The 15,369-nt window shown below is 45.8% G+C and overlaps 1 protein-coding gene across 1 annotated transcript; it reads left to right on the plus strand.

Annotated features, from left to right (window-relative positions):
* The first annotated feature begins 1,958 nt into the window (after positions 1 to 1,958).
* Positions 1,959 to 15,147, plus strand: ssh1b (slingshot protein phosphatase 1b). The gene is made up of 15 exons (XM_060050181.1): positions 1,959 to 2,331; positions 3,652 to 3,689; positions 4,589 to 4,692; positions 4,837 to 4,901; positions 5,086 to 5,210; positions 5,356 to 5,424; positions 6,263 to 6,331; positions 7,413 to 7,607; positions 8,201 to 8,294; positions 8,849 to 8,977; positions 9,144 to 9,190; positions 9,405 to 9,551; positions 10,014 to 10,214; positions 11,033 to 11,678; positions 12,061 to 15,147. Exons 1-15 carry the CDS (start codon positions 2,251 to 2,253, stop codon positions 12,547 to 12,549), a joined length of 2,499 nt encoding a protein of 832 aa, XP_059906164.1. The 5' UTR covers positions 1,959 to 2,250; the 3' UTR covers positions 12,550 to 15,147.
* Positions 15,148 to 15,369: the final 222 nt, after the last annotated feature.

A 15,369-nucleotide genomic window follows, 5' to 3' on the forward strand; every position in this document is an offset into this window, starting at 1 on the left:
ACATTCTGTATTTGTGCATAAAGACAAACAGGCGGCTTGTGTTTAACGAGTTATGGAACCCTACTTTCAGAGTGACCTTGTACTCTGAATCCCACCCCAAGAGGTCGAGAGCCATCTTCACAATACTGAGCACAGTGATCAAGTTGTTGGTTTAGTACTTCATGGATTATAATTTGAATATCTTTTTACCCTACTTAATGTCTTCATTGATTACCTTGAATATTCCCGATCTTCTGGGCAAACGGTACCATGTTCGAAGTGGTTCTGGCAATGTTGTTCATGCCCACTCTGGGCTGAAGATGGCTCCTTGGGCTGTCCACTGAACCCTCTGTGCTCTACATCGCCTTCTGCTTTGTTAGCACCTCACACATAGAACCCAAAGTACACCTTCTTTCAATTGTATTGTGTATTGAACAATCTATAAGGAACGACACATCATTTAAAATTGTACACAGAACCATCTTCCTGATGATTATCTATGGGCTCTGCATGTTGGCTTATTCGTTGTCTTTTAATAGATTATGATAAGTAAAGTAGTTGATGTGTTTGATATTTTGATTCTATATTCACTTGGATGGATGAGTCATTGTCCTGATACAATCAACACCTAAATATGTTACATTTATTTTGTTGACTATGACTAGAACAAAGTGCAGGATGTTGTACTTCACATTAAATATTGGTAGAGGGCTGTCACAGATGTGCACCAACTGTTGAAGAAGCTACCTTCCAACGGGTATTAAAAGTCTGTTTACTTTTTTTTTTCTCTTCTCTGTCCTGTGAACGCATTTAACTGTTGTGTCCCTGCAGTTTTGTGTGATGTCGTATGGACGTGGTTAGCAGTATGTATTTGATAAGTGCTAAATTGTGAATAAAAAATTAAATAAATAATAATAAAAAAAGTCTGTTTCCACCTAGCTCTCCTGAGCTATCAAGAAATTAGCAAGGATCCAGGAGGTAGTTTCTGGTTTGTGTTGAAGAAGGGGTACAGGAGCCATATGGATATATAGAAAATATAGAACGATTTATTTTAGAATAAAAAAAGGATATAGGATCACTGAATGCGTTGGCTCATGCAGGGGCTGATCAACACATCTTCAATTTGCTCAAATCTGGTGCAATGTATCTCTCCTTGCTCTAAACAAGGTCAATGTTTATTTTGTACATTGTCCCTGTTCAAATAAAGTTACATTACACACCGGATGTTGGCCATGTACTGCAGCTGCAGCCTACAGGCGGACGGGGCGTCAGTGTGTCTACCCGTCGGGACCACCGGCCGGGGTCGGACTCTGCAGGGGTCTCACCATGACCTGCATTGGACCCACACACTGATGCAAAGGCCACACGCTAACGCAACATGACAACCAATGCAGCACCACAGCTCCACCACAGCTCACCACGGCTCCACTGGCCACTGAGAACCCAGGGAGCCCACAGCGTCCGTACATATTTGATTGAATATTGGACAAGATAACATATTTGGTTCAATTTTGTTATTCCTCATTAGCCTACTGTTAAATATCGAATGGTTTCCTGTGAGCCCTGGAGAGCCCCTTTGACACAAACCAGATTGTATTTATTATTATTATTATTATTATTATTATTATTATTATTATCATAAACTAACATATTTAGAACAATCTGAAATAAACAATTTTCATCAATGTTTTTGTTGAATAAATCACTTTTTATAATTATAAATATATTATTGGTGGATTTTATCTGCATTAACGCTTTCTTAAAGAAATTATTATAGAAAATGGATCGAAAATTGTGATGCTTAATTTGAAAAAACGACCATAAATCTGGGGTGCATTTGGCGATATTTGTGCGTGTTTTAAACATATTTTTACGTGACTTTTCATCCCTCTCTAGCGTTGTTATTATGTATCTGGTATCTAGTCTGTCCACAGTCACCTTGACGACATTGGCCCAATGACAGCCCACGCGCACTTTCGCTTAGCCAATAGCAGGCGTTCCTCAAAGCTGCATGTCATTTATGCGCCGCATGCAACCCGCAATGTTTTGTTTCTCTATTTGAAAGCATCGCTATACAAATGGAGAAATTATCGAAAGCCTACACAAGTATGCGTTGATCAGGACTACCTTGTGGACACCGCGTCTACCGTACTGGAACGAAAAATAAGGGATTTCTCTTCAGGTACTACTTGATGCTTTCCTGGGTTGGGATTTTCTCCCCGGTGACAGAGACAATCTCCGCACATCTTCACTGGCCCTCGCTTCCCTACCATGGCCCTGGTGACGCTGCAGCGCATCCCCGTCTCTAACGCAGCATCCTCGGCTAGCATCAGCACCAGTAACACCGGGGAGGTGAGTGGACCGCACAAGCGCCAAGTCATCTGGGCAAGTCGTGACTCCGTTACTAGCAGAGAATAAACATCCCATTTGGAAATATCCTTCTGTCGGCTGGTGTGATAGACCTATACAATAGAGTTTGATACCAGAGTAGGGGCACACATGTTCAACGACAAGAAAAAGGGCGAATTGTGCACCGATTTAGCAGCAGCAAAATTATAGTGTGGCTTTTAAACAGAATTATACCAAGAGAGGAACTACCAAAACAAAGTGGCAATTACCTTCTGCGACAGTGGGTGAGTTGCCCTGATTAAAAGACAGCCCAAAAGTAAAAAAAAAAAAAAGAATCTCGTCCCCGTTTCCCCCAGTCAATGCAACGTTTACGTCACCGTTGAAATAAGTAGTAAGCTGCAATGTCCAGTGAAGTGTGCCCAGGTGATGTCATGATCTGTGGGCTAGAACAGCGTTCTGCTGAGTTGCCATCTGCAGGTGACGGGTTCAAGTTTCTGCGTCACGTGGCCCGTGTAGCAGATAGGAGCTTGGACACTGACCATCGATAGCCACTAGGTGGCGCCCATACATTCACCTTGTGTGCATCACAGCCCTTTCTAATAGCGTTTGCATCCACTTTGCCTTGTCATCAAGCATGTATTTCCAGACCATGTTATCCACCAAACGACAATGTACAAAGTCAACACATTTGATTTGAGTTGTGATTGGTCTCTGTTGGTTTTGTAATGTTAAATTAAAGGGTTTATTGTGAATTGTATTCATATTTGATGCATTTTCCATCTGCCATAAAATCTTATTAAAAAAAGAAGAAAAATAAATTAGACTGCAAACGTATTGGGTTTTCATCATGGAGATAACAAGTATGGCATTTGGTAATGCATGCTTATTATGGTAGGATAGTATTCAGTCTGAAACATTTTTCTTAACAGAACAGTGGCGAATGTATAAGTAGTTGATAGTCCGATAGTCCAAACCAGATAATTACCTGATTTTACACGTGCTAATCATCCACACAAAATCAACGTTTATGACATGTTTTTCATTAATTGTGCAACATTGTGTAACAGGGCTTTGATCACACTGTATTACTTTGTAATACACAGAACCCTTTTTTAAGCAATATTTAATCACATGAGCTATATTAGTGCACATTACAACTACACCCCACAACGAGTTGTAAGTCCTTCCTACTTACTTCATACTAGGTGTGCTCACGTGCTGGGCTGTTGGCGCCATGTGAACCATCGATATCAACTAAAAAATATTATAAAATGGCTTTGCTCAACCTCATGATTACTAATTAAGTATCTCTGGCCTCTTTAGGGTTTTGGGAATGATGACGACCAGACAAATAACCAGAGGTAAGCTTGAATTTAATTGTTTAATTTAATTGAAGTTTGGTTACATAAAACCTCCCGAGCCAGAGTTGGAAGCTTTAAACTTTGCCTTACAGTCAAGTGTGGGGGTCCTGATTACAGACATCTGCATTCAGTTTCCTCCCACCCAGCTAGAGTTCAGAACCAAGATGGATGCTAGGTGAATAAGGCCCATTGTCGAGTAGGAGGTAGCAGGGCAGCTGATTGGCCGAACACGAGCTGGGAAGGAGAGATAAGCTTCTGTCAGTGGGTAGCAGTCCCAGCAGAAGAGCTGAGATCCTTCAGAGCCAATGAGATCTGGACTTCCGATTTAGGAAAGGTCACGCCGAGAGAAGATTGCTGTAGTTCAGTTCATGAAGTTTTTACTTTATGACCGTTGCTAATGTAAGGCATGCCACCTTTAACAATTTAGAGATGTCCAATAGACGAGAGCCATACTTTAGGACGCATGAATCAAGTGTCTGTATTTTCCTTTCCTTGAATGTTAGGCCCAAAGGGTTAGGGTTAAGAAGCTGGTCAAATGAGTGTGGACTTTTCACCCTCCCTCTCCTCAAATGTTATCTCAAGTTTTGAAAAGTTATATTGAAACTAGTTTGGATTGGATGTGTTTGTTTTCCAAACAAATTAGAATGAAAATATAAAAAATTCCACAGAATTCCAAAAGAATAGTTCGAGGACAGTTTCTCTTGACAGAGAGAGATCCGTTGCCCTCCAAGGAGAACGCAATTTTTAGTGATGCGCTTTTGTTCTGACCAAGGACAGGTCATGTGTTCCGAGGCCAGTCCAGTCCACACCACGCTTACGTTGTTTCTGTACCGGTCAAAGCCAAAGCACAGTAAAGCCAGACGCTCTGACAGTGAACCCCTCCTGCATGTGTTCCACAGCCTCCTCCAGACCAGCTTCGTCATGGTCAAGGGAGCCGCTCTCTTCCTGCGGCAGGAAGGCTGTGGGAACCGACCTCCGACCCCAACGCACCACTCGTTCACAGGTACGGTCCCCCAAAGACCTCCCACTGAAACACTGCAGTACAGACCTGCAAATGATTCCAGTGTCTCCCTTTCCAGCCGGGAGAAATGGAAGTGTTGCAGGAAATTCTGGGACTTCTGTAACTTCCTGTTGTATATAATTTCAGGTGACTTAATTCAACACCTGGAAGTCATGATGAAGATGCTTCGGTCTGAAGATAGCGTTAGACTGGTCAGTATGACTCTGACGTGCCCTCAAACCTCAATAAACCATCTCTCTCTCACATCGTGTTGTGTTCCTGGTACCCGGGTCCCAGGCAGACGTCAACGTCGTGACATTCAGGCGCCTTCTCGTCTGCGTCGTGCTCGACCCTACAGGGGTTCCCCTCCGGGTGAACGTTGCGTTTCCGTTGCAGGCCGTCCGCTTGGAGAGCAGCTGGACGGAGCGCGTGCGCTACCTGCTGGTGGTCTGCACACACGGCTGTCAGGACGCAGAGGAGACCGCGCTGCTGGGCGTGGACTTCCTGTCGGACACAGACAGGTAGGGGACCCCTCCCTCGCCCCCGGCCGTGCCCGTCTTCCGATTGACCCTTTCAGAAGGATTTCCCCCGATCGATGCATTTTGTTTGTTTGGATTGATCCAAAGGGACATTGTGTGTGTGTGTGTCTGCCGTTGTCCCCGACAGTAAGACGTGCTCCGTGGGGCTGGTGCTGCCGCTGTGGAGCGACACGGCGGTCCGTCTGGAGGGGGAGGGGTACGTGGCACCCTGCTGACTGGAGAGACCCCGTCACCGCGGCAACGCATTAACTTTTTAAACAAAACAAATGAGAGCCGACGAGCAATTGCCTGTTACTTTGAGCAAAAAAGGCTACTTTTTATTTTTTCATCATTAAAAGTTTTGTATAACAAAATACCTTTTGGGCGAGGATGCGCTAACATTTCTTAATCGCTAGCCATGAAATAAGGATTAGGACTGGGCTGTTTAGAGTTTTTAGTTTGAGTAAATTGTGTGTGTGTGTGTGTGTGTGTGTGTGTGTGTGTGTGTGTGTGTGTGTGTGTGTGTGTGTGTGTGTGTGTGTGTGTGTGTGTGTGTGTGTGTGTGTGTGTGTGTGTGTCAGTTTAGTTATTGCTGAGCTGGTGGAAAGTGTGTGTGTGTGTGGGCTGGAGGAATGTTCTCGTCTCTGGTGTTATGAATGGGAGCCCAGGCTGGTGAACTAGCCCCTGGGCTTTGTGCTGTTCACACACTCTGACTCAGCTTTATTTCTATTTCATTTTGACTTGTAAGTTTTTAAAGAGATTAGTTTAGTTAAAGATTCAAAAAGGTCATAAAAACTCCACAGAATATCATAGAGAAGAACTGCCATCCACAGAATAGAAATGTACACAAAAAGTTTTTCTAAACACACCATACAGTTGCCCTGTTTTATTTTTTGTAAAAACTCAACTATTTATTTTATTTCAGATATCGCAAACATTTTCTCACCCCTAGCTCGGTAATCTGTTACTTTTCGTTTGAGATAGTAACCTCGCACCTCGCCCAATGGAGAGCCAGACAGCCCCTAACCTCTGCCCCTGTCTGTGCTCCCCCCCAGAGGATTCAGTGTAAGCACCACAGGGGGGCGGTGGCACCTGTTCAAGCCTGTGTCGGTCCAAGCCATGTGGTGAGTTGTGGAGGTCTCTGTCTCTCGCGGAAGTCCTTCTCTTGTGGTTGACTTGGATTCCCGTGTGTCTCGTGGTGTTGAACCTGACTGGTGTGGTGTACACCGACAGAACATGAATGAAATGTTCTGCTTGTCGGCCCTTGTTGTATCCTTCTATACTGTTCTCTACCAATTTCCACATGGTTCACACAACCATGCACTTAACAAATCGCAGTTGGATGGCTTTTGAAGTGGATTTATATCTAAGTTGGTTTCCGAACTAAATGTTCCTCAGTGTTTGTAGTTTACAGTCCACTTTGTGGGATGTTGGAAACACGGCAACCATTTTCTTGATTTAGACATCAGGTGGTAAAGGAATCCTGATCATTTGGCAATGTGCTGAACCTGGTGAATTCTTACACTTTAAACCAATGGTTGAAAATCAACATCCTATTGCTGTGTGGCTTGTCCGTCTAGTTTCTCTGCCTAAAATGGCTGTCCCTCTTTGTGTACACCTCCTTCTGGTGTTTTCTACGGTGTTTTCCAGCTCTGCCCACACTGGGAAGAGGTGTAGAAGAGGGGCGGACATTTTTATGTAATGTTTGTCGAACTAAACTTGGGACAAGCCATGACACAAAGGTGAGAGTTTACAGTTCATTTAAAATCATTTCCAACTATTTATTACAATCTGGTAGTCAGACAGAAAAGTGTCTGAATAGTCCAGAAAGTGTAATTGCAATATCAGGAAACCAATCAGTTTCAAAAAGTCATATTTCAACACAGGTTGTGCCAGGGATCTGAAAACCTGACTTGTGCTTTAATAATAATCAAGTACATAAGTAATTGTATCTAAAGTAAAGACGTGGCTGGCATCCCTCACAGCAACACAGCTCCTCACAAACAGATATGAACATATTCATATTATATGAATAGTATGAAACGCTGCTCCTTTCGTACTGATGTCGATCAGAACCTTTTTGCGATGTTGTCTACATCCACGTGCACTTATGGAAAACTTATGTTAAACTACCATGAAGCTCTGAATATCATCCATCCAATCCTCCCATGGGGACCTTGTGTCCCTCTGCCCTGCGTCCCCCAGGTCCGCCCTGCAGGTCCTCCACAAGGCCCAGGAGGCGGCCTGCCGCTACCACCACTACCCGGGCAGTGGGGCCCTCGCCTGGACCGGCTTCTACGACAGCCGCGTGTCCTCGGAGCAGAGCTGCGTCAACGAGTGGAACGCCATGACGGATCTGGAGTCCATACGGCCGGACTCACCCGCCATGGCGGTGGACCAGTACGACACACACACACACACACACACACACACACCATACCATACGCTCACACGCAAACATGCCATACATGCACGCACACACACACACACACACACACACACACACACACACACACACACACACACACACACACACACCATACGCTCACATTTTGTTTCACAAACATTTGACTGTTATTACATTTTCAATGAGCAGATCATGGATTAGTTCATAAGATAATAGTAGGCCGATAGCATTTAAACCTTCATTCCAGAATTATTGCATGGACTCATTGGACTAATTGGCAGATGGAGTAGAACCTAGACAAACACAGTAGACCAACTGTCTTCACGAGTAAGCTGTGAGTGTACTGAATAACACTTATGACGTTATGCGTGCTGTTGATGGATGATGACCAGTGTTACTGCTGGGGATGTCAAGTCAAAGGAGCTGTATCGTAGTATTGAGTGTTGGTGTTCAAATGGGACTGGCTTGAAGATGTAATGCTTTGATAACTATTGTATGATTCACATTGGGTTATTTTTTGTCCACACTATCACACAAACCGTGATTGAAATTCTGCTTGTGTGTTGCACTGTGGTGCTCACCCCAGGCCCACCGAAAGGGAGAGGACGGAGTGTTTGATCAAAGCTAAGCTACGTAGCATCATGATGGACCAAGACCTGGAGAATGTTACATCTAAAGAGGTACGTAGCAACAAAATACTCGTTGTTGTTGTTGTTGAACGGATGTAGTGTCATTGCGATGCTTCAACTGCCACAAGCACCAGGACTTAACATAGTCTTAGTCTTTTAGTGTTGTGTTGTAGTAATTCATGGGGTCGCCCCATGTATCCACCCACAGGGATCCAAGCTGACTTTATTCCCCAGAGGAGCACTGGGCTCCTGAGTCTGAAGTTAATGAACATAAAGGCATTTGAGGGACACACAACGACCTGCATCTTCCATGATCCACGTGTTTCTTACCACTGAAATTCAGTTCCCTTGAACTGTATAAAAAAAACCACATAATAAAATAATAGGGTTAATCAATAAATATTGAATTTAAGTACAAAATTGTTTTCACTCAATTAAAAAATCCTTTAAATTTGCAGTAATAGTCAAAAATATAACTACTGTACTGTATAACTGTTAGGTATACATATGTGGGCGAAACCATATTATGCAAAAAATCTGCTTTATGAAACCTTCCGTTTGAAACATGCCTCCTCTCTGTCTGCATGTGTGGTGTTGTGATTCAGATCCGCAGCCTGCTGGAGCAGCACATGAGCTGCAGCCTGAAGGAGTACAAGGAGTTCATGGATAAGGAGATGCTGCTGGTCTTGGGCCAACTGGATAAAGCCACGCTCATCTTTGACCACCTCTACTTGGTGAGAACCCTACTGGCTGCATCATCCAAACGTAAATGCCGTAGTTATGCTAGTTTGTCGAGGTGCTGCTGTTAGCACTATGTTAAGTTTGACCAGCGCAATGCATCTGTTACTATGAAAGGTTTTCAACTTAACCATTTTCAACGGCTTTCTTCCGTTCATACAGGGATCAGAGTGGAACGCCTCCAACCTAGAAGAACTTCAAGATTGTGGGTAAGCAAGTGGTTTCACAATCAGAGATCTATCTTTGCACCTGTAAGGGCATTGTGCTTGACGATCACTTTAGCATTAATAGTTTGATTTGGATGGAGGTTCAATTCACCAAAGTAGTTTATGAAAGCAAAGCCAACTCACAGGAGTGTAAAGATTGATTAGAAAAATGGCATTGACTTAGTGTGTGCCTGCCTGTGTGTGTCTGTTTCCCAAGGGTTGGGTACATCTTAAACGTTGCTCGGGAGATCGACAACTTCTTCCCGGGGACGCTGTCCTACCACAACGTGCTGGTCTACGACGAGGAATCCACGGACCTGCTGGCGCACTGGAACGACACCTACAGCTTCATCGCCAAGGCCAGGTGAGAGCTGACATAATGGCCCCCAGGGGACATGGGTCTCCAGCACTCATTGCTGATAACAATTATTCATCTTTAGTATATAAAAAAAAAAACGGAATAATAATTATATTGTTAATTTGTCAATTAAGAAATGTATTCATTAGAACGAAAACAATAATAACAACATCGAACCAAATCAATTTATTCACTTCGATATAGTTTTCAGACCTCTGTTTATCCTGAGTGTGTGTGCTTTTGTTTTCATGGCCCACTCCATTCATTCATCTGTAGCTTGCCCAATGTACAGTCTGTACCCGATTCTTAGAACATGACACAACAACAAAGCAAAAAATAAGTTACCCAATAGCAACGCGTGGTTCCTCCGTTCACCAGGACCGGCCCGACGTTGCAACACCGGGATCTACCTAGCAACGTAACACAAAAATACCCACAGGATCTCACACGTCTCTTCCTTCCTTGCAGGAAGAACCATTCCAAGTGCCTGGTGCACTGCAAAATGGGCGTGAGCCGCTCAGTGGCCACGGTGGTGGCCTACGCCATGAAGGAGTACGGCTGGGCACTGGACGAGGCCTTCAACTACGTCAAGCAGAAGCGCGCCGCCGCCCAGCCCAACGCCGCCTTCATGCGGCAGCTGGCGGAGTACGAGGGGATCCTGAACCCCAGGTGAGCACGTGACCCCCTCCCCCCCCCCCGCGGTGGGGACAGGGTACCTGACGTCACTGCATTTCACGCTGCCTTTTCCCAAGTGACTCTAAAGGTTACATTATACCACCAGTGAGTGGGATTAGCCGTTACAAGCCGTTTTGGAAATCTGCCTCTCATCACAAGTGGGCGTGTCCACCTAGATGTGTGCTGGATGGATCAGCCTACCAGCCTACCCCGTGGACTGTAGCAAACGTTGCTCATCTATCCATTAAACATCAAGGTGGTCAGGCCCACTTGTGATGTCTGAAGAGGCACACTCTTCTGACATCACTATCACACCTGGTGGTATCATTATGTAACCTTTAAGTGTTTTCCGGTTGATATGAATGTGTTATTGTTTAATTGTAGGGGTATTTTAAATGACAACATTTTGAAATGATCCGATTATTGATCTCTTTCACTGGTCATTTTCCAGAAGGATTCCATACACAAAGTTCCTGGAAAAAGCTAGTGTTGTATCTTTAATGGTCCCAGCTCAGATTTTTCACGTGGACCTTTGTCTAGATTTACCTCAACATGGATCTAAACGCAGAGATGTTAAATGCACTTGACGCAGTCGTGAGGTTTACCTCTCGAGAAAGCTCCCTTTATTTTCGAACAACACACACCAACGTGCAATCATAAAGGTTCCAGTGTAAGCGCACCTTCATCGACAGCTGCTTGGACTAGACCAGATGCAACCTCTTCAGCCTGACGTTTGAGTCCCCAAAACAGCAACGTCTCACATCCCAAGCGTACGGATGAATCAGCTGACCCTTTTCCTTCCCGCCTAAAAGCAAGCAGCGGCGCAACAAGGGCTGGCGGTCGGAGACGGACCCGGAGACCTCCGACGACGGGCAGGCGTCGGGCGCCGGCGACGCCCCGGAGGTCTCGGGGGAGGAGACCCCCGTGCTCACCAGCTCCTCCCAGGAGGAGGAGGAGGCGTGGGGCTGCTCCAGCGGCATGAGCCTGGAGGTGGAGCCCCTGGACCCCCTCAACTACAACTACTACTTCCGGCGGCTGTCGGACTCGGCGCTGGAGAGCGGCCCCTCCACGCCGGTGCGGGGCCCCCCCCTCCTCGGCATGGAGCGCATCTTCATCGAGATCGAGGACGTGGAGCGCGACGCCCTGCTGGAGGACGAGGGCTTCCCCGTGGCCCACCTGGCGCCGGCCGGCGAGGGCACGGCGGCGCAGACCTCCTGCGGCCGCCTGGACCCCATGGAGGACGTGAGGCTGCGGCTGGAGTTCAGCACCCTGGAGGAGGAGGACGAGGAGGAGGCGCAGAAGGAGGAGGAGGAGATGGCCGCCCTGGCCCGGGGGACCGGGGCGGCGGCGGCGGCGGCGGGGGGGGAGGAGTCGGAGGGCCGGTTGGGCCTGGCCAACCTCAACACCAATAACAGCAACCGTCTGGCCGGCAAGCGCAGCTGCCCCGCCGCCTTCGACGTGAGTACAGCCCAGCTAGGCCTGGTTCTGCGTGGTCCTATGTATGCTAGTTCTAGGGCCTTCCTGTGGGCCTTCCCACTCCCTTCATTCAAACAGGCCCTCAAAACCGACCTCTTCAAGATTGCTTTCACCACATAACCTCCTTCCCTTGTCTCCCCTTCCTCCTTTTTTTTTTTGCTGACTATTTTAATGTATCCTATTCTCTCTTTTATTCAAACGCATCATGGGGGAGCTGTTATTGTAATGAGCCAAAAATAGACACTGGTTAGAGTACTACAAGCAACAGCCCGATCAACACGCACACACCCTCCACGTTATTCACCCTGTGGCTGACTGCGTGTTCTCTCCCCTCCCCCCGCCCCCGCCACCCTGGGGGCTGCAGGACAGCCTGGGCTCCCAGAACCCCTTCAAGGTGAAGCCGTCCTACCAGTCGTGCGCCGAGTGCCTGCGCCTCCCCCAGGGCTGGCTGTGCGACCGGCCCGGGGCGGGGCGCACCCACCGCCTCTACACCTCCCGCCACGGCGCCGTGCCCTCCATCACGCTGGACCCCCCCGGGACCACCACCACCACCCCCACCCCCTCCTCCTCCTCCGCCGCCGCCGTGCCCATCTCCGTCAGCTGCACCCTGCCGTGCGGCCATCGCTGCAGATGCGCCACGTGCGTCCAAGGCGTCTGCGTTTCCCCGGCAACGGCAGCAGCAGCATCGGCGTCTGCCGCAGACGCGTCGTCCCGGCCGGAGGTCCCTGACGGAACGCAGGAGATCCAGTACGAGGGGGCGGAGGGAGGTTCAGGCGACCGGCTTGTGTGTGTGGGGTCAGCGGCGCGCTCCGCCCTCCAGGACGGCTCCCTGTCCTGTTCCCTCGTCAAGTAGAGCCCACTGGGTGTGAGCGTGTGGGTGTGCACGTTGCCACCTTGAAGAGACACTTTTTCTCAAAACTTTGATAGCGGATGAGAGCGTTTCCTTGGCCGTCCCACGACGACAAAGAGGCTGAACGTTTATGGCTGTATACCGGATACGTATACGGTGTACAAAACGTTGAAAAAATAAGTAGTCCAAATTCTGTGTAGGAGCTCAAGGAGGGGCGTTGAACTGCGAGTCCATCCCAGCATCTCCAGTGATCTGTGATCATCTAGTCATTCCCGGACGCCCTCATCCTTCTCCATGAGATGTCAACCATTCGACAAAGGTCCTCTTGTGTCTAAGCTTTCTGTGTGGCTCTCAGGCGGCTCCTTCCGTCGATGCATCAACTGTGATCGCGTGGTACGCCAACAACCCGATAAACTTGAAAATAAATCCAAATTGGTCTGTAGGCTGTCGAACACACTGTCGTGCGGGCCCCGCCCGGGGGGAAAACAGGGGACGTAATCCTTCATGTGGTATTGTCGACCGATTGCAGTGAGCAGTGCATTGTGGGACATGTGGGAGTGGTTGGCTCGTTCATCTGAGCGCCCTACACACACTGAGGCGATGGAAAAGTGGCGAACTCGCCACTCTTATATCGGGTATATCGGGACTCTTGAATACCGCGAGTCGTGTTACCTCTCCTAAGTAGGATATACTTATGGGGGAAAGCTGCTTGAGAAAGTTGGCTTCACTTCACGTTGAAGTGGATTTTTTTTCCTAATTGAAATATTGACTATTGTCATGTCGCCATATCCCAGATGTTAATTCAGTAGTGAGCACGCCATGATGATCCTCATCATGTTTCTTTTGTACACCTTGATAATTCACTTATATCCTTGCATCATATGCATGCTGTGGTCTTTGGAGAGGATGATGAAGGTGATGAATAAATACGATTATTTAAGTATTTAACAGGTATTTCCTATTTTATGCTCTTTGTTGAAGGGAATGTAAATTTCAACTTAATCATTTTCAAATATCGTCAAATTTGATTTATCAATGCTCGCATAATGTACTTCAAATGTACATTATTAGACAAGGGGTTTAAAAAATAATGTCTCTTTTTAATATTTCTAGAAACTATATACCATGTTTGTTTTGAGATATTGTCAATCACTTCATAATAAAACATGCAATAGGCAACTTATTAACCACAAGCAGGAGTGTTGAAACATGTGTTTAAACAAGATGGCTGAAGGAAATCAATATCAAACACATTTTTTTAAAAATGTGTTTGAAAATCAAAAAAATCAAAACAGAAGATGTAACGCCTGAGCTCTCTGGGATTCATGAGATAGGGGTTATCCATGCACAGTAAGCAGGTTTACTGAAAGCACAGTTTCTAAGTATAAGTTCTGGCGTGATACTTATCGTTTGCGTTTAATACCCCCTGCTACTGCTACAATTTATTGTTGTGACGAATGAGATAAGTTGAATAAGTCACCTATTTTGGGGTCAGGTTTGATACTTTTGAGCCTATCCTCTGATCATCCATGTAATTATGCGGAGCTGTAAGCTATCGGCCTACTCTGCTGCGACTTCATTTAATTCATATTTATGAATGGGTTATCCAAAACCTTTCTCCTGAGTGAAGGGTTGTTCACGGGTTGCTGCTGTTTCGTGGGTTCCGTTAATGAGATGTCTTTTGTGTTGGGTTAGTATTTAAGTGCCTTAACCTTGACCTTAATGCTATTACGTTGCACCACAGGCTTCCTAGAGTGGTTGTGAATGCGGTGACTGTCCTTCTCTTGCTCTCTCAACCCCACAAAACCACCCCGCTACGTCCTCACAGTGTTAGTCTCGACTGCTGTATGCAAACACAACCCTGGATCATACAACCGTGCGCACATGTACTTGGAACACTTGCAATTTATGAATAGCCTCTATCAGTATTGTATCTGTTTGATATTGTAAAAATGTAAAAATTGTGAAGCATTGTTCTGGTCCGAACATTACATTGGTTTGTAATTACAACGATTACGTCGATGGCACATGGCCTCAGAAGTCAGAAAGATCGGTTGAAAAGCTATGGTCTGTAAGAAAGTTTTTAATTAATTAAAGAGTATTAATTAGATCTGTGTTCATGATGTGGTGCAGATCTTGAACGGGGAGATAGGTATTTTGGGCCTCATTCAGAATGTCCCCAATTATATTCCTTCATAGGCCTTTACTAGGAAGAAATGCGTTTACTGACAATCCTATTAAAAGCCAGAGGTCAAAGGTACTTTGTGGGACATGTGAGAAGGGAATATATTGACTGTGCGAAAACGGTCTTCTTTCCACAGATGCTTTGGTTTGATTTATTTAGAGTGGATTGTGTCAGGCGTTGAAGAAAGGGTTTTTATTCAGTTTGTTTATATGTGCACTGTGCTGTCCCTTGTTCAAGTATGTGTTTTTGTTTCTTTTAAAATACAGTTAATGCAAATGTTAATAAAAATGACTGAAGGAGAACAAATTTAGACATCAGTAATTTAATAATTTGCACAACATTGGTTACTATTTGACCTTTGAACTGGACGAGTGAAGGACAAAGTTTAACATTTAAATAAATTGTACCTTTTGCTATGAAGTGTCGACATGGACTGTTTTAAAGTAAAGAAAACAACACTAACACTAAACAATCTAAAGTATATAAGTCCTATGAAACGGATAAAGACTCGTTTAAAGGTATTCAAACACACTCACTCACAAACACACTCTCTCACAGACACATTCACTCACAAACACAATTGCTCCCAAACACACTCACTCACCAACACAAGTACGGTACTCACAAACAAAATCACT

This window comes from Gadus macrocephalus, chromosome 4 (genome assembly GCF_031168955.1).
Source record: "Gadus macrocephalus chromosome 4, ASM3116895v1".
Classification (NCBI taxonomy): domain Eukaryota; kingdom Metazoa; phylum Chordata; class Actinopteri; order Gadiformes; family Gadidae; genus Gadus; species Gadus macrocephalus.